General features: G+C 28.2%; 3 protein-coding genes across 3 annotated transcripts; 2 read left to right on the top strand and 1 right to left on the bottom strand.

Annotated features, from left to right (window-relative positions):
* Positions 1–756: 756 nt before the first annotated feature.
* Positions 757–6,596, bottom strand: ND-23 (NADH dehydrogenase (ubiquinone) 23 kDa subunit). The gene is made up of 4 exons (XM_031986552.2): positions 6,351–6,596; positions 4,671–4,932; positions 1,942–2,134; positions 757–986 (listed from the first exon to the last, which is right to left on the bottom strand). Exons 1-4 carry the CDS (start codon positions 6,376–6,378, stop codon positions 855–857), a joined length of 615 nt encoding a protein of 204 aa, XP_031842412.1. The 5' UTR covers positions 6,379–6,596; the 3' UTR covers positions 757–854.
* Positions 6,597–7,767: 1,171 nt separating this feature from the next.
* Positions 7,768–9,521, top strand: LOC116431284 (pyridoxal phosphate homeostasis protein). Its single transcript, XM_031986456.2, has 4 exons — positions 7,768–8,327; positions 8,455–8,815; positions 8,906–9,147; positions 9,220–9,521. The coding sequence occupies exons 1-4, from the start codon at positions 8,256–8,258 to the stop codon at positions 9,289–9,291; spliced, it is 747 nt and encodes a 248-aa protein (XP_031842316.1). The 5' UTR covers positions 7,768–8,255; the 3' UTR covers positions 9,292–9,521.
* Positions 9,522–9,944: 423 nt separating this feature from the next.
* On the top strand, positions 9,945–24,869 carry LOC116431283 (ubiquitin carboxyl-terminal hydrolase MINDY-3 homolog). Its single transcript, XM_031986454.1, has 5 exons — positions 9,945–10,470; positions 14,535–14,967; positions 16,797–17,065; positions 21,214–21,511; positions 23,836–24,869. The coding sequence occupies exons 1-5, from the start codon at positions 10,365–10,367 to the stop codon at positions 24,140–24,142; spliced, it is 1,413 nt and encodes a 470-aa protein (XP_031842314.1). The 5' UTR covers positions 9,945–10,364; the 3' UTR covers positions 24,143–24,869.
* The last annotated feature ends 335 nt before the right edge of the window (positions 24,870–25,204 follow it).

Raw genomic sequence — 25,204 nt, 5'->3', positions numbered from 1 at the left:
CAACCCTTGCAATCACCGCAAAACTCTATGGTAACACCAAGGAGAGGGTAAATTATATTGCTCTCAATTTCCCCGATCTGGCCACATTGATTTGAAGTCAACCATACCGTGGAGCCGCTGACGCAATACTTAGTCGTTTGAAATTGCCAGCGTACATTTCTGCCTACACGCTATTATCGTTTACAGCAGTCTAAGATGCCAAATTCTGGACATATGTACACACACACACGCAGATTCTCCACAGGATAAATAAAATGTTCTTTCGGCTTTATCAGTTACTTTCACCGAACGCATATATGAATTCATCGGCCAGATAAGATAGTTTACGTAGAACATATAAGTATATGCGGCGGTAGTCTCCAAAGAATTAGTAAGAGCATTTTAAAAAAAACCCGAATATATTCACACCATTAGTGGATAAATTTGAAACGCTTCTCGGTGGAACTAAGAAATTGTGCAATCGTTATAGAGACAACGATTGTTTATATGTAAGAATGAACTTTAAGAAGTTTAATCATGGAATACTCAATATTGTTAATTCAAATTAAAAGAACTAGGAACGGAATAAGTAAATGTAAAGTTTCAAGTTCTCTAAACATTAAATTCCTGACATTTAAAGTCAGAATCATCAAAGAAGACCACTTAATGATCTAAATACTTGTCCGACTGGAACTGATCAGTTGCACGTGGCAAGAGTTTTAATATGGTCATGTGATTGCACTATTGCTTATACAGAATTAATGAAAAAAATTCAAATTATAGGATAATATCAATATGTATTTACTAATCAAATAAACTATACAAATTATTTTTAGTTATTTCCTGCACATAATTTATTATATTCTACAATTTGACTAACGATATAAATGATCAGCCTGAATGTTACTAGCAATTTCTGATTCCCATCTGTCTCCATTGTTCAAAAGTTTCTCTTTATTATATAACAACTCCTCATGTGTTTCTGTAGAAAACTCGAAATTTGGACCCTAGAAAGTTACAATGATAAATGTTAATATAATATAATTTTCTGCAATATATAATTAAGTGGATATTTTCATTTAAAACGATAGTTTTTAGGCTTACTTTGAGAACTTCTATTTTAATCTAGGCGCTACTTTTTTTTGATTTTTTAATCAAAATATATGAAAGTTTAGGAGTTGTACACTGTTAAAAAAAATCATTTTCAAAGATCATGTCTTAATGGTTGACATGATTCCGGCCGGTATGGTAAACAGAAACAAAAAAGTTGACATGATCCCAGCCGGCCTGTGGTTCAAAAGTGAAAAAAGACAAGTGGAGACGTCCACTCGCGGCGTTCGGCCCGATAGTAATGGCAGAACTAGTTTCGGCACGTTTTTATTACTGGCTAAACCGCGAGTTGAGGTAAAGCGTGAGGCTGAATTCCCTTGTCCCTCTTCACTTTTGAACCACAGATCGGCTGGAATCATATTAGTAACTCACTGTACCTGATGCTACATATCGCATTATGACGTAACAGTACTTCTCAAATATTCGTAACTCTATTATTTTTAAGAATTCCAACATATTCTTTGGCCTATATATTTTTGAAGATATACGTTTTCAAAAAATGCAAGAAAGAAAAAGCACATTTTTTGTAAATTCCAAATGAAAATACCCCCTTAAGACAGCAGGTTTTATGCATTTATAGTATCCGTAAATTAGCATGATGTAAGATAAAAACTTTAGCCAATTTTTCTTTTGCTTTTAATGTATCAAAGCTCTTACAACAAAAAATAAGTTTTTATTTCATTTTTACTTTTAACACATAATCTGTAATATTCCAATTTTATATAAAGATATACAGAATATTCTAGACTTATAGTAAGTCTAAGTTTTCATTTGCTAACTGCATTTCAGTTAGTTGTATCTACTATGAATGCATAATATTTGTTGTCTAGTTAACATATTCATTGTAAATACTTCTACGATTGCGTCCACTGGGCAAGCCTCTTGACAGAAACCACAATAAATACATTTAGTCATGTCTATATCATATCTGGTTGTTCGTCGAGAACCATCAGCTCTTTCTTCAGCTTCAATAGTAATAGCTTGTGCTGGACAAATTGCTTCACATAGTTTACATGCAATACATCTTTCCTCCCCCGATGGATATCTGAGAAAAATAATTTATTAGATTTACCCGTCTGTCTGATATTAAAAAATCAAAGTGGATATGCTTGTAAAATCTATGAAAACTGTTTGGACCAGTTAATAATATAAGGTTTTAATATTATATGTCATTAGCATTTAAAATGATGTTGCTGAAAAAACATGTTTTTTAATTATTCGATTTAAGTTGTTTGTCTTATAATTATCAGCAATACTTTATCCCAAGTAAAAAGTAAACTTTTATATTTAATTGACGATTAACTTATAAATAGTGTATACTAGATATTTCATTTAAATGGAAATATCTGACTATCTCTGTTATTTTTAATTTTATGAAAAAACTTTTGAAGACAAAATTATACAGTTTCATGGGACACGTACCCTGGTAGTGAAAAAAACTTTTTTCGAGATCGTTTTTTACAAAATTTCAAAGTCATCCATATTTTTTAAATGTAAACTCATATTTTTTGTTCCATATTTTTATAAAAAATGAAAATTTAATGAGTTTAATAACCACACCATTTCAATCATATAATATTGAGAAATTTACGTTAATATTTCCTAACGTTATTCTTGAAAAAGCTGCAACAAATACAGTTCATGGATTTGTAAGTACATACTAAAGTGTATATTTATTTAGTTCATGCAAATGTCCTTTTTAAGATATAACAAATAACTTCAAAACATAAAAGTAAAATATAAGATTCTAACTCTCAATGAGTTTAATATAACAAACTATATTTATAACACAAATGTATGTTTCAGTATAGAACTATGAATTAGTAATAGCATTTAAACATGCATGAATTGCAACTGCTTCAGGAGATACTGTAACCATGAAATATATAATGTAAATATACATTATAAAATTCATTTTAAAGAAAGTGAAATCTAATGTTTCTCTGGTATAACGAATAAACAGTCCTAAATTTGACTTATTAGATTACATCTACCATTACGGAATTATTGCAAGAGAATGTAAAAGTAATTGGGGGTGCAAGAGATTTAATTTCTCAAGATTGGATGATTAACCCTCTATAAGCCAAATTTTTGTTGTAACTATAAAAAAATGCATGTTATATAAAATTAACAACTTTCAATCTGTAAATACAAATTAACTTGTAATCTTTACATTACAATTAAATTACATTGAACTTCCATGCCTGAGCATATAAAAGTTTAAGTTAATTACTTAACTTTATTCGTCATTTTGCTATGCAAAATAAAATTAATCAACAAGATGCCAATATATTGGTATGTGTCTTCAACGTTACATGGGCCTATAAAATATAGTAAAATAATATGGTTATTAAGATCATTAAATTGGGTTTTTTATTCCTTAGAAAAATATAAAGAACAAAGAGTATAAGCTTCTATTTAAAAAAATATTGATGACCTTGAAACTTCATGAAAAATGTCTTGAAAAGAAATTCTTTTCACTGTTATTAAATGTGCCCCTAGAATTTAAAAGGTTTCTCATAAGTGTAGAAATAACAAAGACAACCTCTATGTACTTAGTCATGTATGTTACTTATACAGACACAAGTTAAACTACAAGTTCTTACATTTACTTCATATTTACTTTTCACTCATTTTATGAACATAAATTATATTTCAATTCAGTAAATCCATAACTACTGGGGTGAAAAATTTTAATTATAACCAATATTGGTCCATTAACACACTGCATATGTGTCACGAGATATCCTGTATATAGCAACCTGAAATTTATGACCAGGTTACGAGATATCTTATTTTAATGTTTTTTCATATTTTCACAACTCAAGAAATTAAAAATATTGATTTTCTTGTTATGTTACCAAAGCAACGAAGTCTTGCATATTATTATGACAAATAATTAGTAAAATAAACGTATGTTGAAATTCTGGAAGAGTAGAAAACAATCTGTCAGTAATGTCATTACATTGGTTGATCGTGTATTTTACCTTATAAAGTATTTTATCACTGTACAACATTTTGTTATTTGAAAGTCCATGTTCTTATTTGTGAGAAAATACTTCTTTAAGTATTTTTTTTATATTTTTTTAAGTTTTAAGAAAATGAAAAAATTTGTATCTATCATTTTTCTTACTGTATGTTCCTTATCAATTAAAATAGAAAAATAAGTCAACAATATTTATTTTAATCAGAGTTATTCGTTAATTTCTTTTTTTTGGTCTCTAGAACCAACACTGGTAATTAAGAGTTAAAAATATATTGAACATTTTTAAGAGTTCTGAATGAATTTCTTAGATAAAAATATATAATGTGTCCGGTTTAACTCGAAACTAATTTTATTCCTTACACATTCAACTACTTCAAGAAGCAAAAATTTTACAAGAGGCGAAATTTATAAAATTGACTTTTATCCATTGTAGATGACCAAATCAGCCATTGGACGATGGACGAATTCGGTTGCAATACATTCTTATTAAAATGAAACATCATAATACTTTATATAAATGTATAGAACTCTCTCACAAAAATATTACAATTTAACTGCTTATACTTTAAGAATAAATTTATAAATTACAACATACCTCCTCAGTGCATGTTCTCCTCTAAATCTTGGACTCAAAGGACCCTTTTCGAATGGATAATTTATTGTTGCTTGTTCTCTAAAAATTGCAGATAAAGCGATTGCAGTTCCTCGTATAATTTCACCAAAAAACATATAGGAAATTCTGCTGTCTGCAACATCTCCCCAAGATGCTTCTTTGTTACTTTTATAAACAGAAACATATTTGCTTCTACTCAAAGGTACAGTTAGAACCTTTGGCGTAGCTTGGAATAGCTTTAAACCTAAAAACCATTATGTTAAGGATAAAATAAGTATTTAAAATGAAAATTATAGTTATATAAGTTATTTTATTATGTAAGTTAGAAAGTTAACTCTAAGGGTATGCAAATACTCAAATGTATCAGGTACTCGAGAGCTTGACTCTAATTGGTGAAGATCGAGTAAACTTGTTCGGGTACTCAAGCATTAAGAAAACTCAAATGGCTCGATTGTATCAACAGAATAAGGATTTAAAAAAAAGAAACGAGTTATTAACTTTTAATTTAATGTATTTTCATTATGTATATGAAATTATGAAAATGTGAAAAATGTCTAAAATTTCACCATTAAAAAATTAGTTTACGTTAAAAATATTCAAAACATGCGCCAAAGTGCAAAGCATTTGTGTGTATTAATAATATTTTTATGTTTATATTGACTATTTTTATCCTGTGAATCTTGTTTAAATTAAAATTCATCTAATTTAAATATTTCTTCTTCGGACATGACTTATCAATTCATTATCGTGGAATGAAAAGAATGTATTAATTAAAGTTTCCCTCAGAACAACTTCATCTTATCAGATTAATTTATTCCAAATTCCTTGTAAGGCATTACATATACAAATAGATATACTCGTATAAGAAAATATTAAAGTTAGAATTATTCTTGAACACCAATATCTAATTTTTCAGAATTTTTTGAAAACAATTACAATATGTAAAATAACTAATATCAAATAAAAATACTTAATAGCATAAGTAACTATATAATAATATATCTTAATAATTTTAATACCAAGTAACTAATAATTGTTTCTATTTATCTTTTCTATGGAAGAATAAATGAAATATGAAACACTTGACTCTCATAGTGGTCAAAGTGTTAATAAAATGATATAAACATAGTTTTTGATTGTTTTCTTAATAGTCAATTATAAAAAATTAATGTAAACGATTTATAAAAAATTGTCTGTTTTCTTTTAACTAAACAAATAAAATGTTAACAAATAAGGTGTAAAACTATATACTTAATTTTATGTGTAACTACATAAGAAAATTAAGAAATATAAAAATATAAGAGAACTAATAAGTACAAACAAAATAGTACAAAATAAAATAAAACTAATAATTGCTTACTGTATTATATTAATGTCATAGTTACGAAACAACATGAAAATAGATTTTGTAATCATTTTTATATATACATATATTTATTCATATTATAGTAAAAAATAATATTCCTGCATGTATTTTCATGTAACAATGTTGCTATTAATCAAATACAATTGTAACATATAGAATATAGAAGGTTCGAGACAGTAATATAGGATTATAACAACTTATTTTTGAGGTTATAATATATTATTATAAAAATATTTTATAAAAAAAAATGATCCATAACGACTTATTAATGCATAGAAAAATAATAATCTATTTACCAGATTGCATAATTTTAAGGGATGTCATCCTGAAATTCCAAGAATTTCACTTAATACATGAATAATCACCTTTAAAAATACAATCAATAGAAATAATTGCAATCACAAACGAACTAATAATAGCTACTATTCAAAGTAAACCAATTTTAACTTATTTCACTAATATAGAACATGTATTCAATAAGTACTCTTGTGTGCACAATTTGACGGTCACGTTTCTGCGCACCACTCCAATTATTTGAAAGTCACTAGAATAAAAACTTTCTCATATTGCGTGAACTCTCAAGAAAATAAAAAAGTTCTCTCTATAATGTTGACTTTTACTTATTCTAAAATCTACAATTTTCTATTACGTACCTATTGTAACTAATATATATATAAAAAATTATAATTTCAGGTTTGAATTACCCGCGACATATGCATTTTACTAGATACGTAATAACAAATTTTATTTATTATTTTAAAAAATGTTGCATTATTATTTACATACAATAGAATAATAGTATAGATGGAATATTTTTGTTGTGATTTGCAAATCACACATTTATGTATTACATTTTCTGTTGCGTATGCCGTTCGCGGTTAGGGACATTTTAGAGAAATTTAACATGGGTAAGGTGCCCGTGGAGCACTAAGGTACTCTGCTCGCGGCGCGTAAAATAAATCTAATACTTTTGATTTGTAACCGTTTACAACTTCTATTTTATTTCTAAGTTTACAAGTGGGTTAGACGTTCGAGACTCAAAATCGTTCTAATTTTTGCGTTGTAAATCTCGTTCGTTGTCGGCTTGCATCCCTTCTTCCTTGGTCCTGTTTTCTCCTTCCGAGCCTCCTTGGCTCAATGGTAGAGTTCACTCTCGTCCGGGGCAGGCCCGTCGGGATGGGGATATCCGGTTAATGCACGAGAACGCTTCCATGCGCATGTGCTGAGAAAAAGCGCGGAACCCAGAGAAACAAAAAGCGAACGCGTCGACAAATAACAATGTATCGAATTCGCCAAAGTGAAGACCAAAGGTGATTCTAACTAAAAATAATAATTCAGATGCGGTCTGTAACAAAAAAATCTTTAGAAGTTACGGATGAAATGGTTTCTCTTCTCTGGTTTTCAACTTCCTCTCAGCTCGGCTGCCCGCGTTGAGTATTTTACGATAATATACTCCGTCTATAAAGTTCTCGCTAAATTGTTCGTATTTGCCTCCTAAATTATGAACGTTGATAACGGGACGCCATCTTCACACGATAGCGTTATAAAACAATGAAGCTGATATGCAATTTTTACTGTAAACCAGAGCTTTATAGTGATTTTTCCCTTACGGAGAGTTGCTCTTTCCATACCGACTTTTACCTGGTTATATTGAACACTATATAGAATTGCTTACATACACAGTTTCAGGCAGTTACTAAAGTAAAGGTATATAGTGGAGACCATTGTTTTCAAGTTACTAGCGTGAGGGGAGTAAGTTAGACACCTCTGTCCTAATTAGGCAGCCTTGAATTACTGTATATAAAATATTACTAAAAGATAAGAAGGTTACGTAACGAGATGGAACATTGCACATTCGTGAATTCAGCTTAACAGCTTTTATACAGTAATAATAAATTATTTTTGAATGCAGCCATGTATTTGTATTATATTGTATTTACACAATTAAAAAGGAAAGCGATATATGAATTGAAGTAATTAAATACTTGATAATTACAAAATCAGTTTCTCAATTTAATTTTGTCGTACAACATATAACTCTTATAACTCTTATATAACTCATTCTTATAAAACATATATTAAAAAATTTACAAAATTTATAAAATAATTATTCGTTTTATTAAAAATTAAAAGATTATGTGCAACTAGTGATATAATAAATATTGTTATATAGTATTACTATATTTATAAAAATTACAAACATGTCAGAAGTGGCAAAAAATTTAAAAATAATACAAGATAAAATTTTAGCTGCTTCAGTCAAGAGACCATTGGTATGACTATACTTTATATTGATAATTTATTTTGAATAAATGACTTAAAATACAGTTTAATATGTTTCCTTAAGTAGGAATATATAATTATATACTATGAATAATAAAAAACGTTTTTTTTTTATAGGAGTATAAATATTTTGAACCACGTTTGGTTGCAGTAAGTAAATTTCAACCTCCCGAATTAATTATAGATGCCTATAATGCTGGACAAAGACATTTTGGTGAAAATTATGTGAACGAATTGGAAGAAAAAGGAAACAATCCAGATATTTTGTCAAACTGTCGTAATATACATTGGCACTTTATTGGTCATTTACAGCGAAACAAAGTGAACAAACTATTAAACATTCCAAATTTGTATATGATAGAGACAATAGATAATGAGAAAATTGCATCTGCCTTGAATACTTCATGGTCCAAATTTAGGAAACAAAATGATTTAAAATTAAAAATAATGGTACAAGTTAATACAAGTAAAGAAGAAGGTACTATGCACCACATAATAATATGTAAACTTTACTAAATTTAACTTAAATTTTTATTTTAATGATTGTAATTAAATATAATGTTTACAGGAAAAAGTGGTTGCCAAATTTCAGATGTTTGTCCTCTTGTAAATTATATTATTAATAATTGTGAAAACTTAGAATTTATAGGACTAATGACAATAGGCATGTTTGGATATGATACAGCTAAAGGATCAAACCCCGATTTTTTACAATTAAGAGAATGTAAACATAATGTATCAAATGAATTAGGTATTGATTTGGAAAAAATTGAGTTATCTATGGGAATGTCAAATGATTATGAGCAAGCGGTAATCTTAACGTAATTTCTTATTACGTTATATGTATATAAAATATTAGAAAATGAAAGTAAATTTTTTTAGGTGGAATTGGGCAGTACAAATGTCAGAGTAGGCAGTGCAATTTTTGGACAACGGCCAACAAAAGATAAATAAATGAATTTAGTGCATTATCCTTTTTTTCTCCCAAGTTTAAAAACATTTCCAGCTTAAACCATTTAATAGTAGGTATAATTTTTATAAATTTAAAACAAAAAATGTAAATACCTGTATGTTTTGATATATAATTAGTAAATATACTAGCTTTAGTTAAACATATTTTTGAATCATTGTATAAAAGTACATAATACTCGTATATGTATATATTTATTGATAGGTGTAGAAAATAAATGTAAAATATAAACAAATTTTTTCTCTATAATTTTCCCATTAAGTTATTTTACAAAATTATGGCTGTTTATACAATAACGATATGATATATTACATACAAATGTAAATACACATTGTACTTCGCAAAATAATAAATACAACCATTACAGAAAATCTGAATTCACAATAGTAAAAATACAAAGAGTATGTATTCAAAAAGAATATTACATAGAGCTATTTAATTCTATCTTTATTGGCATGAAAGATAAATAAATTTTAACTTTAGGTTTGGAATCACTAGTTTAAATGAATTAATTCTTAAAATGTCACATACATTTTTCATAAATATGGGATATAATCACATAAAATATCGTAGTATAGATGGGAGTACTCTTTCTCATTGTGTTTCTCAGGAGACAGGAACAATGCACTTAACAAACATGCTTACTTATCTAGGTAAGTACGTATTTTGTGCAACATGTTTATCAGAATATCTTATCTATATTTTTCAAAATTTAAAGTTATCATCAATTACAATTTATTAACCATTTAATTTAATATTATTTTTTATCATTATCTCAACTACTTTAAAATGTATTATTTTGAAAACATTTTCTAAGAATACTAAAATGTGACAACTAACTAAAATTTTCATAAACTATGCTTTTATTCAAAATGGCGACGTACTTGGTAGTTATCTGATCGTGAAATAGGTTATACAGCATAAATTAAAATATTTAAAGACTTATATAAATTATCAAACTTGTTATAGCTTTGAAAATAATAGTATGTTTACGTTGAAATAATTGATTTAATCGTGACACGTTTTTATGTTCTGTTGATCAACGCAAACGTGGAGAATGGCTGAAAATGTTATTCAGTACGATGAAGAGGTTTTCCGTTCCATTAAAACACTTCTTTGGGGCAGTAATGTCAAAGAAGATGTTTTTAAACGATGGGCTCAAGGTAAATTTGTTCTTAAATACTTTTTAATCATTTCGTAATTTAACCTATCTTTTTAATTATAGTGTCTTTATTTTGATATAAGTGAAACATAATTGACCAATTATAATTATGTATATTTTATTTGCCAAATTTAGAAAAAAATAGTAAATATATATACACTATTAAACGCAATGAAAATCATTTATCAATTTTTAAAAAATTATATTGCATGACAAAAGTTTTTCCAAATCAGACTGATATTTCTAGAAGCAGTTCATAAAATCTCTTTCTTAGTTTGTATTAATTCATTCATTCATTGTACATTAATTGTTTATACAATTGCTTTATTCTTTACTGGTAAAAACATTTTGTTATTGATAAAACAGGTTATATACAGCAATAATTAAGTTACAGTGCTAAAGTTTGGTTTTATTATTTGTAAAATTAGAAACACAACAATAAAGAATTATTATGTGTAGATTTTTGTGCTATAATATGTTTTTAAATATCAAAGTTATATATAATTTAAAATTTTGTATATGTAATACACAAAATATTCCTAATTTAGATTAAAATATTTGTAGCCACATTTGAGAAGCTTAAATAAAAAAGAATGTGTAATAATTTCTTTTATTTAACAATAATAAAGTATTAAATTTAATTATATTTTTAAGATAAAGCAGATGCTACGCACATTGCTAACACAAATATTTCTTAAGTAGTTTTTTATGTAAATACAATTGTTTAAAAAGGTAATATGTTTTTTAGAACATTTTAAGATATATTCAAGTAATACATTTGCAATTGTAATAAATGAATGAGATTATTATTGAATTAAAGTCCTTTAATACATAAAAGATGGCCTTATGTCAAATAGATTCTGCAGCACTATAAAATATATTTTAGCATTATTGGATAAGCAATCGTTACTTTGTTTCTAGAAGATTTATGAATGAGTTATAGTTCAATAGAATCTACAATTCCTAAATTATATAGAACAACTTATTACAACGTAGTTTCTTGAAATGTGTCATACTTGAGTTTATAATTTCAGCTTTTGATAAATGTTTAGATGTGTGTCCTTATTTATTTTAATGACACTAAAATGTTGTCAAGGATATCATTTTGAACAATTTTTTCCTATACACACAATGGGCAGTCTCTTTTAATTTTTGAGATACATGTAAAAATATATCGTGAATATTTGGATGCATATTCTGTATGATAATCAAAATAACCTAGGAATATGTTGCCAAGGATGTCATCCTGAATAATTTTTTCCTATACATACAATGATCGATCTTGTTTAGTTTCCAAGTTATACAAAAAGGCTAATTTTATTCGTGGAGAGAGAAAGCTCAGCCCCATATTTTTATTTCACAATTGCAAAAATTCTTCAAATCTAATAGGATTATTGGCAATTATGAAGTAACAATCTGCATCCCTTCCACAATAAAACTGATCCCACTAATATCTATGTCTATTATCTAAATAAAACTGGTGTATATGTATAGTAAAAAACAACATGAATAAATGGATGTGATGGCGGTAGATTTGAGCTTAATGCTAAATGTCAATGTTTCATAATCTTTTAACAAACTTAAGTCATTGCTAAGAAGTTTAAAGTATTAGGCACACAGAACAATGACCTTAACGATATACGTTGAGATCAAGGTCATACAAAAGTTTGTCCTTTTTCTAAATAATTATGATAGCTCCCTCTCCCAGACATATTTTTGCGAATATTTTGAAAAATAAAAGGACTGGTTATTATATGTATAGAAAAAAATTGTTTAGAATGACGTACTTGACAACATATTTCAATATCATTGAAACTAGTGAGGAAGTCAGACATCTAAACATTTACTCACTTTTTCTTTGGACATCTTAAATTTAGCAGGTTTTATAAAAATTAAAATATAGTATGCAAACTTAATAATTCTTTGAAACTACAATACTGCGCAACTATTGATATATTAATAATAAATTTAAATGTTTTAGATGTTTAGGTCATTATTATTTTTAAATATAGGTAAATTAGACACAGTGTCATGAGATATTTGATGTTTTATTTGTTTGTTATGCTATTATAAATATTTTAGTGTATATTAGATGCTCTGTATAATTTGTTTTAATACTTCTCTGTTGAATAATTAGTGATATACAAATAATATTTTATAATATTTTGATTGATATACCTTATATTTTGTAATATTATTATTTAAAATTATTCAAGAAGGTTTGTATTTTGTATTAAATATGTCATTTCGTGTTAACTAATTAATATATATATATGCGATATGTCAAACAAATATTGATAATTTTATTTAGATTTAAAAGATAATTCTCTGCTGTAATTTTAACTTCTTGAACATATTACATCAATGTTAAAATGTTATTTACTGTGACCAATTAAGGAACTTGTAAAATAGCAAGTAAATATTGACTTCTCTTATATCCATATGACATAGGTTCCAGAATATTCAAATTGTCATATTTATTTGAATAATGCTAATTGTATTATGAACAAGGGTAGCTTGTTTTTAGTATTTATCAATAATATAATTAATTATGTAAAATTTACAAATAGGAGATATTTTTTATAATAATAATGTTATAAATTATAAAGAAAGAGAACATGTGAAGTTCTTAATAAAATATAACAAATTTAATAAAAACTTTTAATTTTTCCAATTACTATATAAAAGTAATGTAGAGAATCACAGTATTATATGGAATTATATAACATGATAAACACTTACAAACTTTGTATTAAGTAAATTCATAATTTTTTGGAAGTGTTGACATTAAAAGCATTTACTCTTTTTATTTGAAAGATAATATTCTGCACAAGATGTTTTCAAATTAGACATATAGAACCAAAACATCTTACATATTGTTTGAAATACTACTACATTTTGTTTTGAACTTTGTGTTTCAGATTCATACATTATGATAATTATTTAGGCTAAGATATTTGGGGTTTTACTGATTAATAAAAATATCTTAAAATTCAAGGGTACTTGTGTGAACATAGTTGATAGTATTATGTAATATTAAATCTGTATAATTTGTGAAAAGTATATATAATATAAAAAAATGTTTCAAACAAAAGTTATATAATTTTGGGAAGTGCATATTATATTCTTTTTTTACTTTGGGATGACCTTGAAATGACTTTTGGAGGTTACGTTAATATCTTAATTAGATATTATTATAGTTGATATTTAGACATTTTCAGAACATAATAAATTTGTTTTTTTTTTGCATAAACCATTCTCAAGATATGAATGTCGCAAACCAACGTAACTCCTTAATTAGTGTTACCACGTTTAGTCAGGATGGTTTTGAATTCCTTTGATCCATGAATATTATGTTTATGTGATATTGTCATTTATTTATTATAAAAAGTGTCCCACATAACTGTTGTCATGATTTTTGAGCTATTTCTGATTCTCTGACGAAAATATATTTGAAATAAAAGTTAACGAGTCTTAAATGAACTATAAATTTATAATCTATATTTTTTAATTTATATTTCTACAGCTTATATTAAAACGAGTTTAACGATCTACTAAAATGTCATCTTAAAATTTGAATTCAATCAAGGGAAGCTATCACAGCAAAGTGTATGATTAGGATTAATATTTTATATTAGTTGATTAAATGACATTATTTTGAATATTAATTGAGTATTAATAATTATTAGAAATAAAGGTATTGTTTTTTGGTTAATAAATGAAACTACTACATGTATTTTAAATACTTTTATTGCAACAAATCATGATAACTTTGATATGATCTAATGTATAAATATTTTGAAATAGAATAAATATTATTTAATTAAATATTATTTATACTTGTTTGTAGTTGATAACGATAATAAATTTATGAGCACAATGGTATCTTTAACTTTTCATAAGATAGAGTTCTTACATATATTGTACAAGTACAGTATAAAAGTGAAATTTCGTTATTTGATTTTCATATCCATTTCGTAAGATAATAAAGCTATTCATTTTTTAATAATATTAATGAAGATTGCAATGAAAATATAAATGACATTAAATGTTAATTTGTTTTAGGATTTTATTTTAGTTCAGATGAACCTACAGCATTGATTCAAGCAGAAGGCGGACCTTGTGCAGTTATAGCACCAGTCCAAGCTTTTATTTTAAAGCAGTTATTGTCAGAGGCTGATATTTCAACTTGGAGAAGTATAAGTTCACATAAATGTTATCAACTTCTTGTGCGAGCAACAGTTGAAATTCTAAAACAGGCAGCAGGAGAAAAACTTCCAAAGTTTTCCATTGTATACATGAATTGTAAATTTCCAAATTCAGAAAATGAAGATACATGTAGATTGTTTGAAAAAGTGTCTGAAATCCATAAGGAGGAGGAGGAGGAAATGAATGTGGAAAGAAAAAAAAGTGACAAAAGGAATGAAAGAACGTTACCTAAGGAAATAAATGAGGATTCTAAGGATGTAAATTCTGATGATTTTCATTCTCATTTGAGGTAAGATGATTTCTGTTATTCTTGATAGAATAAATATAGTTATTTTATAGAATATATTTAATTAAGCCTTTAAGTAATATATTTCTTAGCTATTAATAGTTAATTTTTCACTATTGGAAAGCGAAAGATTTATTATCTAAAGAGCTATCACCATTAAATTTCACTTCTTCATGTTATTAATATTATATTAATATTAAGTTCACAAGAAAAGTTTTTTAAGTGGTGTGTTAATATTTTAATGGATTTGAGTACTGTAGTGATTTGTATCAATGATTTTCAAGTTTTTATTGCCAATGTTTTTACAAATGAGCTGCTGACAGATCAAATCAATTATGTCTGCTTTTGAACTTTTTGAAACTTTTACGTCAATGTCTTTGGTCAATGCTTACCTTTCTGTATCTAAAATAAATCTCCTTAGTGATTGTTTTGACCTCATGAAATGGTAAAAACTTTTTTGCGCATGGAATGATACCAAATTTACCTCAAAAGTCAAAGTGATTAAAGCCTGTAACTTAATGTGATGAGCTCAAGTCGAGCTTGAACAAACTAGTGCTTTGTCGTTTTTATCGATTGTATACTTGTTGTGTATTATTATGCGATAATTAATTCAATGATTCGAGTCAAAGCCTGAAACAAAGTCATACGATTTCCTTTACGAATTTCTCTAGTTACTGTTTTGTAGACTTGGCAAATGAACGCTTTAAATATTGATAATAATATACTGTGTGAACGCCATCGCCGATTTTCATAAAATTGACAACTATTCTAGAAATTGATGTTTTGTACAACTTCTTTCTCAGTGAACCTGCCAAAATGCTACCCCCTCACCAATTTTCATGAATTTGAAGCAAGTTCAGGGTATGATTTGAACAACCTTCTTATACACATGTTAGCGGTGGTCCTTTTTACTTTCCAAAATAATTGAAAAAAACTATTACCACCACTATATTGAATTCTATATCTGAGTAGGTCCGTGAGAGAGCTTCCCTGACAAAAATTCCATCAGTTTTACTCATCGTCAGTAACGGTACTTTCGAACGCTGTTTTGTATACTATTTAAAAATGATTTTCATTTTAATAATAGAGATTGATATTAGTGGTGTTAGTTTTTTTTTTAATATAGATGCAAGGGAGTTCAAGATTTTTGTAAATTATTTCTTCTAGTTCAAAATTAAATGGATTTTATGAGAGTATAAGATTTTTGACAATTGTATTCTTCATTGCACAAGAGAGCCCCAGAATGGCACAGGAACAAGAGGGGTCTCCTTCTATGTATTTTATTTATAGTTTTGATTGATTACATATAACCATATTGACGAATAGCAAATTATTATCGAAATTGCGGAGCCTCTCCTCTTACACCCACCCCCGGGAAAACTAGAGTACCAATATCAATTTTTATTATCTAAGTATAACTCATTTTTATATCTACGAAACAACATGAAACTACCGCGATTTACTGCAACTTTTATAGAGGAGAGTACCCAAGTATGTGAAATCCGAGAAGGTTGAAGACCGAAGCAACGAATGTTCAGATATATGTCAAGACATAGCAACGGCTATGTTTGCGGTCGTCTCACAGCATACTCGTGTATATAAAATTCAGTGTAGTGGTATTTTGTCAAACGAAAAAGTTGTTTAAAATGTGCATTTCTACATTTGTTAATTTTACGAAAATCGGAAGTAGAGCGAGAACCCTGCGATATTAGCCTAAACAATTGCGATGCGTGGTAAACTTCGTCACGAAGTACTGAATAGAAAGTTAAAGGAGCTTATCAATTTAAAGTAAGACGTCATAAAACTTTGTGAAAAGTTTTTCACTTTTCTAGGTTATTTACAACGAATTTCTCAGAACAAGTAGAGGAATTCTTAACAGAGATGTTGGACATGTTGAAACATCGATACGGTGTCTTACTACTTCTCTATAGTGTAATTGTTACAAAAGGCGTTCCAGAAATTCGCGTTGAAATGTCGGATCCTTTAGAATCAATGATTGATTCAACTTATGGTTATGGAAGTCAAAGTCTCATAAATTTAATGCTCACTGGGAGGGCAGTCAGCCACGTATGGGATTATGACCAAACCATTGGAGATCTCAGTAAGAAATTTATTCTCCAATATCTGAATTGACACCTTGATTGTCGTGCCGAACTAAGTAGTTAATTTTCCTTCCAATCTTGGAACAATTCTCTATTATTTAGTCGAATTAATTGAACTTTGTGACGGTCACTACACAATCAACGTGTTAACTACTACAAAGCTAGTAAACGCATTAATACAGCATTATCTTTATATTAACAACATTTTTTAATTCAGTAACTATTAGCTAATTTAAATTTCAGTTTTCGAGTTAAGGTAATTACTATATATTAAAACTGTCATTTTGATACAAATTTTTAACACTTTGATAGTTGCACATTTCTGTGGTCGACTTTAGATTGTCGCCGGCGTTACTTATGAAGTTTTTCGTATTATATAATCAAAATAATTACGGTATATTGAATGATACAATTGAAACATATAGGGGACAAAAGCAGCAGTTTTGGCGATAACAAATAGTATGTATTATCGTATAAACATCCATGTGTTGAAATCATTTTGATATGCTATTTGAAAATAGTAACGCAAAGTTGTGCCTACGTGAAACCGGTGTAGAATGTAGTTAAAGAAATCACGTGACAGCGGCCATCAAAGTGTTAATAAGTTAAGTTAAACTTTTTATTGTGAATTAATTTCTTTCTAATTAATTAATTTTATTAATTTTAAATACATACATTTGTATTGCAATTACAATTACTAATGTAGCTTAATTATTAGACTAATCATTCACTATGAATTAACCCTCGATTCAGTTAAAACAAGTTTTGAAGTTTATGGATTTTACACACACAACCACATGAATAAAAAATAAAATGTTAAAATAAACATTCAAATAAACGTTAAAAATTAAAAATAAAAACTTGAATGAAAAATAAAGAATAATAATAAATTTTAATTATTTTATTTTATTTGGGCCACAGAAATTGCATTCATAAGGGATATGTATACTGTACTTTGCATTGATTTTTATGAAATTTTGTAAAAAGATAGTAGTCAAATGAACTTTTAGTTGCTTACAATTGATTAAGCATAAACAGGTAGTTTACATTGGAAAAATTAATGACTTTCACATCACCTTGAGTACAAAAATTTATAAAGATTTATAGATATAATAGTACTTGATAAACATAATAAATTGATTGTAATAGGATGATTATTAAAGGAAGATTTATTTCATTGAATGTCCAAAGTCAGTTTCATTAATTTCGAAGTTAATTATACAAATATCGATTAGACCAGATAGCGAATGCAATGATTAGGCTCTTGGGCAATGTAAAATGATAAAATGTGACGTAATTTTTTCATGGATCTGAATCAACGATTCGGTCAATAAGTAATGTCGTTCATATTTTCTCACAGGACAAAATCCTATTCTTTCATGTCCGGTGACCCATCATGCAACAGAAAAGGACATTGGATATCGCGATCCTTTCCTCCTCCATGCGAACTTCGACAGCAACTTGCAAGCAAACGAATCATTTCCGACTCTTTTTTTTTAAGGTCAGAATGGATAATACTAGAATTCTCGCTCTACCACCGATTTTCATAAAATTCACAAATATTTTAGAAATGCACACTTTAAACAACATTTGTCGGTGGAAAAAATTATGCAAACTTGTAGTTTCCGAGATAATCGTAAAATACTTTTGCTACCATTACATTGAATTCTATAAACCGTAGAGAGATCATTCGATGTCAAGGCTAAGGAATGTCAGTCTAATTGTTCAGTTCTCATCTCATTTACGATGCTAATTTACTATTGGTCAATACGGTTACGCGTAGTCAATCAAAACCATAAATAAAACACACGACGGAAAACTCCTTTTGCCCTTGTACCGCCCCTGTAGACATCAAGTCATCTCTCTATTTGAGTAATTTATCGATTTTCATAAAATTGACAAATGTTGCAGAAATTAATGATTTTAATAATCTTTTCCTATGACAAAAATTATGCAAACTTGTAGTTTCCGAGATAATCACGAAAAACATTTTCTACCACTACATTGAATTCTATATTATATGAACATGCCTGTGGGACCTCCTCAAGCATAATCGCGTGTTCGTTGCTACAGTGGCGGATTACAAAAATGAGCCATCGATCTTCTCTCGTTTGACGCACTCTTCTTGATAAAAATTCTAACAGTTTTAGTCAATCGCTTCAGCTTTGTATGTTTTTTTTTTGTGCCTGTAAAGGGAAATAGAAAATTATAAAGTAAAAGCACGGACGCGGAGAGGGCCCTGCCCTTCTACTTGTACCCTTACCTCGGTAAAAACCAGCCCCACTTATATCAATCTTTATTACCTCAGTGAAACTTATTTTTATATGTACCACAAAATAATGTACGAAAGTATCGCGATTGACCGGAACTGTTGAAATTTTTGTCCGAAAGAGTACGCGAAACCCAAAAAGATCAATGGCTCAATCTAAGCCACCGTTGAAGCGGTGAGCGTGAAGCTAAGTTTGTGGTCGTTTCAGACAGGCTAGTATAATATAGAATTCAGTGTAGTGGTAGCAAAAGTTTTTCGCGATTATCTTGGAAACTACAAGGTTGCATAATTGTTTTCATAATAAAAAATTGTTTAAATTGTGTATTTCTACAACATTTGTCAATTTTATGAAAATTGGAGGTACAGTGAGAATTTTTCAGTATTACCGAATATGGTAATGGCTTTTTTCAATTGAAATCTTGTCAAGTTGATTTTGATATGTCCTTGTGAATTTCCCCGAGTAGACAAGTTTACTTGTCATACAACAAAACGCGTATATTCTTTTTTATATTGTTGCAGTGGTGATAATGTGACATATTAATGTATTTCATATGATACTTTAAATCATAATTTATTTTTTAACTTTTATCGGAGATTCGGCATTATTGTAACTGATCTACTTCACTTATATTGATTACTCTAATCAATATGATTTTTACCACTGAAGGTTTAATATGTGATTTTAATAGTACTTTTTACGCTGAATTTTAATATCCAATCCATTTTTCTTCATCGCCTACAGTTTTTGAGGAAATGAGTTTAAAAAAAAACTCAAATTTTCAACTTTGAACAATTGTTACGTCTTAATTACTAAAATTTTTCAAACTTTTCTTGAACAGGATTATTCTATGGATCTTCTTGTACACAATGATGTAAATTTTAATAACAATAAACATTTTAACATGTTTAAACAATGCTAAAAGGTAAAACGGCAAGTGAAACTTTTTCAATTTATCTTAAAAACTAAGTGTCTAAAAGTTTTGAGACATATTTTGTTTTCAATTAAGAATGGAAAATACTTGCGCGTAACTATTTTCCATTTTCAATTGAAAACGAACTATGCCGCGAAACATTTTTAACAGATTCCTCAAGGTAGGTGTCTACTCTATCGCGCATGCTGGAATTAGATTTTTTCTTAGACGCTTGGTTTTTAAGATAAATTGAAAAATGTCCATAAAAATTAGTGTGTTTTAGCTGCAGTTTTGTTTGTCAGTTTTGATTAAATATGTTCACATGTTTATAATGTTATGAAGGTTCATATAATAATGTGCAAGAAAAGTTTGAAAAATTTTAGTAATGAAGACACAACAAATGTTTAAAGTTGAAAATGTGAGTTTTTTTATCAAAATTCATTTTCTAAAAAACTATAGGTAATAGAGAAAAACGGATTGGATATTAGAATTCAGCGTAATGAATACTATTAAGATTATTCATTAAACCTTTTACGGTAAAAAAATTTTAAATTTTGTAGACCAGTTATTATTAGTTTACACCGTAAAATACAAATTTGATTTAAATTCGTAAATTTCATATAAATCATATAAAAATCACCTTCCAAGTGGTTGTACATTAGTAGTCTCTAGTTGTTCATCAGTATTTTGTAAATTATGAGAAAATTGTGATGTCTAAATATTTGTACATATCGCAGGTTAATATTCATATCTAATTTTTCAACATATCATTCTTTTACAAGAATACATCATATTCAAAAATTATTATTTAGTTAATGTCTTTGCTCTAACGAATAATGTGATTGTTTGCATCGATTTACATGTTTTATCATACATTACCAATTGGATAATAATATTAATGATTAATTACTTAGTTACATGTAAAGTAATTTACGTGTAAAAGCTGTAGTTGATTTAATTATTTCAGAATTACGAGGCGTAGACAAGCAGAACCCTATAGGATTTCTTGCTCTCCTTGAATATTTACGTTATTGTGAAGTGGGAACATTTTTAAAGTCTCCATCCCATCCTATATGGGTATTGGGTTCAGAAACGCATTTAAGTGTGCTCTTTTCTACTGAAAAAAGATTAGTGAGTCCTGACACACCTGCGGAACAGGCAAAACGGGTGTTTAGAAAATTTGATCACGAGGGAACCAATTTCATTCCTGCTAATTTGTTACAAGATGTCCTTGCTGAACTTGGATTAGTTGCAGATGCAGAATAGTAAGTATCATGTAGTGTATTTTATGTTACGCATGGACATACTGCTTAGTTTAATACAATAAGTAACGCATATTTAGAAACCTTTAGATTATATATTAAAAATATGATTATTATTCTTTACTTACATATCTGTTTAACGACACTGATATATACTGTGTCACAAGAGTATTCATAATCTTTGATTGTTATATTCATTAAAATTTTTTTGTTAAAATTTCCTTACTGTCTTCATTACATAGTAATGCACGGTTAAATTTTAATGATCCATCCCCACCCTTCTCCCACTATTCCCTATCTCCCACAGGAAAAAGTAGGTACGGAGAGTGAAAAGAGCCTCCATAGCTTGCGAGTCACCAATCCGACACTCCTGATATTTGTTACAGGATTAGGAGGAGGATCCGAAATTCGGGGGGAAAGGGGAGTAGGGGGAGAGAATGCTATAAATCAAATTTCAGCTCCGGGCAATTATTAATTTTCGAGATAATTCCGAAAAACTTTTGTTACTACTACATAGAATTCTATATATATGAACGTGTATGTAAAGTCGTCCAAAATCATGTCCCTAACAAGGTATTAAAAATCATTTAAATCAAAGGGTGATGATATATTAGAAACTAATCCCCAAATCAATTGTTTATTTAGTAGTAATCTTAATGGTATAAGTAACAATAAGTAATTCTATGAAATTTTTTGACACGTGAGAAATGATATTCTTGCCAGAACTGATGACTTTAGCTCTAACTTTTACTTTAATTTTTGTTTTATTGGTAAATTATTTTAACTATCTTATATCTTGTATACCTTTGAGTTATATAGCAGATTACCTTTCACAAATCAAAATCTTCGATAGAGTGAACCGGTGTTTCTGTAATATGCAGTTTTAATAATGATATGTAATTTTTTATTGCACTTGGAATTATGTGGAGTGCTGATGTCTATTGGTTCTTGAACGACTGTACATGTCTTTGCATGATAGAAACCTTTCATTGCCGTCTGGAGACCCTGAACGTCTGCGATTTGTAGAATTCACGAAATGTCGGTAGCTTAAGGCTGACATGGATGTAATGAATGTCGTTGTTCTTTATTCGTTTGAGTGTTACTATTAGCCTTGCGATATCTGAAAATTCCACGTAAAGTGTATAGTATGACAAGTTGAAGATCATTCTGACGAGTACAAGTTTTCTTGCTCTGTTTATTAACTCTTTGCACTCGAGAGTTTAATATTAACATTAAATAAATATAAATACTCAACATTTTCCGATGAGATATAGACGACATTGTTTGATACTAACTAATGAGAAAATATACATAAATTAAGGAACAAAGCTATTTTATTTCAATATTTCACATATTGATACATTGTACAAAGCTTAATATTATATATAAGACTTTATAATTTTGCTATATTAAATCAAGTGGTCACTGAGAGTCACTTCTCAAGTAAAAGGGTTAAAATCGTGCATTTCATTTTTTAACGTCTGCTTTTACACACTCCGCGAAAATTCCAGAAAATTCTGCAAATCAATTCCGTCATATGCGTCTTAAACATATACATGTATGTATTCTTACAACCATTCTCGATTGAAGTACACCACCTGCAGATTCGCGCTATTATTACTTATATCTTTATTAGAAGTTATTCTCAAATGAAATTGAGAAATATGCATTATTGATTGATAGAAACTAGACAGTACGTTAAACTTTATAGGCTTGTAGAAAAACCAAAAATAATGGATACGTATTATCTACCTGTGATAATTCAAGTTTAAGAGATGATATTACCTTGTATCTGTATTGCCGTGAAGCAAGTTAGTTTTAGGAGAAGAATATTTCGTGCAAAATTAAATGGTTCTTAATATAACAAACTTAACTTCATCTAGTGTGTGTGATTTATCTGGAAACGTGTAATTATCTCGAAAAATATGAAAGATACAAAAAAATACTCGTGGGAATTATCGTAGGGGTCTAAGGAGCATGTATATACAGTGCCTATAATTGACTATACGATGATTTTGGGAAGCCTTATGAAATTTACGTTCGATATTTTCAATAGAAGTGTGCATTTCTTATAATATAGTTTCATAAATCGTTACTGAGATATCAGCGTTTAGAGTTGATGTACAATGTCTGGCCGAGCAACCTTCTCACGGTGAATGTCGAGTAATATTAATGTCGATGGCATACCTCAACCGAATGTTGTATGAGGTTTTTTTGACAATTTTATACTTGCAAATGTTAATACTGCATTTGATACGTATATAAAATAAATATTAAAGTACATTATTTTTAAACGCTAATGTTTTATAATTTATTCTATTTTACAGTGTCGATATAATGAGGAAAAAGTTGGATAGTGAAAACTTGGGAATTATATTGCGTTCTTCCTTTATGGACGAATTTTTTCCCGAAGAAACACGAAGTTGTCCTGATATATTTCCATTATATCACTACAATGGTCTTTCGCGAAGTAATAAGGAAAGTAAAGTAATGTATCGTAAAGGACAAGCGGTTTTATTAGAATGTACCATCAAAGGTATTTTGGAAAGTAACCCTATGTTGACAGTACTTCAAACGAAATGGCCAAGAATTGAAGTTCAGTGGGATATTGGACAGAATCCGAGTCTTAATTAATAAATATTGCTCAGATTCTATTTTTCATAATATTACTAGAACTTCGGCATAAACAAATATGCGATTAAGTTACATAAACTTTGAGGAAAATACCAATTATATGTATGTAACTTATCTAATATGTGTTTATGTTTGAAAAAAATCAGAATTGTTCAATTAGAACACTAATTTACAACAGAAGAAATGTATTAAAACTATTTAGCAAAATTGTTTAGCATACAGTAGGCTTTCTTTTTCAATTGTTAATTATTAAAATTGAAGTCTTCATTATTCTAAATAAGTAAATTCATTCTTTCAAAAATTAAATTAAAAGTTAAAGGAATGTACAAGATACATTGTGATATTTGTAATGATTATAATAATACAACTTTGATGAAATTTCAGCATTAGTGCAACACTGACGATTTGTTTCGACATCAGATAACTGCTTAATTGTGTAATGTATGTAAAACCTGAACATAGTTTAATAACTTATGAGAAAAAACAGAAATCAAATAGATGATAAGATTAAATTAAGTATCGAATAATATATTACAAATAATATAAAAGGGAAGAAAGTAGAATAAAAAGTAACTAGAACAACTGGCAAATCAATTTTGATTACTTAAAATTCGTGAAAATGAATCAGAGTGATGTACACACAAATGCGAAGAATAGTTAGAAAATTAAAAAGGGACAAAAGCAGATGATGTGTAATAGAAATAAAATAAAATGTATATGAGAGAAATTCGGGTAAGCAAAAAATCATATCTGTATAATCCTGCGTAAAGTCGTTTTAAACTAAACATATAATTTCTTTTAATGTTGTAGTCTAGTCACATTAAGAGTTATTCAGCTACTTATTTACTGTTTTTTTTATATTTGTATCATTTTTATGGTAACATGTATATAAGTATTCCATTTTTTTTATCATACAATATAATACTCTTTCAACTATACCAAATTTTCTGTTCCGTTTCGTACATGCTTTCTTATTGCAAAAGGAAATTTATTTACATAGCAATGATAACAAATTTATAAGTTATGTATCTTCATTGTACCATTATTAATTTAATTGACTGA

The sequence above is a fragment of the Nomia melanderi genome, chromosome 9, assembly GCF_051020985.1.
Source record: "Nomia melanderi isolate GNS246 chromosome 9, iyNomMela1, whole genome shotgun sequence".
Classification (NCBI taxonomy): domain Eukaryota; kingdom Metazoa; phylum Arthropoda; class Insecta; order Hymenoptera; family Halictidae; genus Nomia; species Nomia melanderi.
This window is presented reverse-complemented; position numbering and strand designations above follow the sequence as displayed.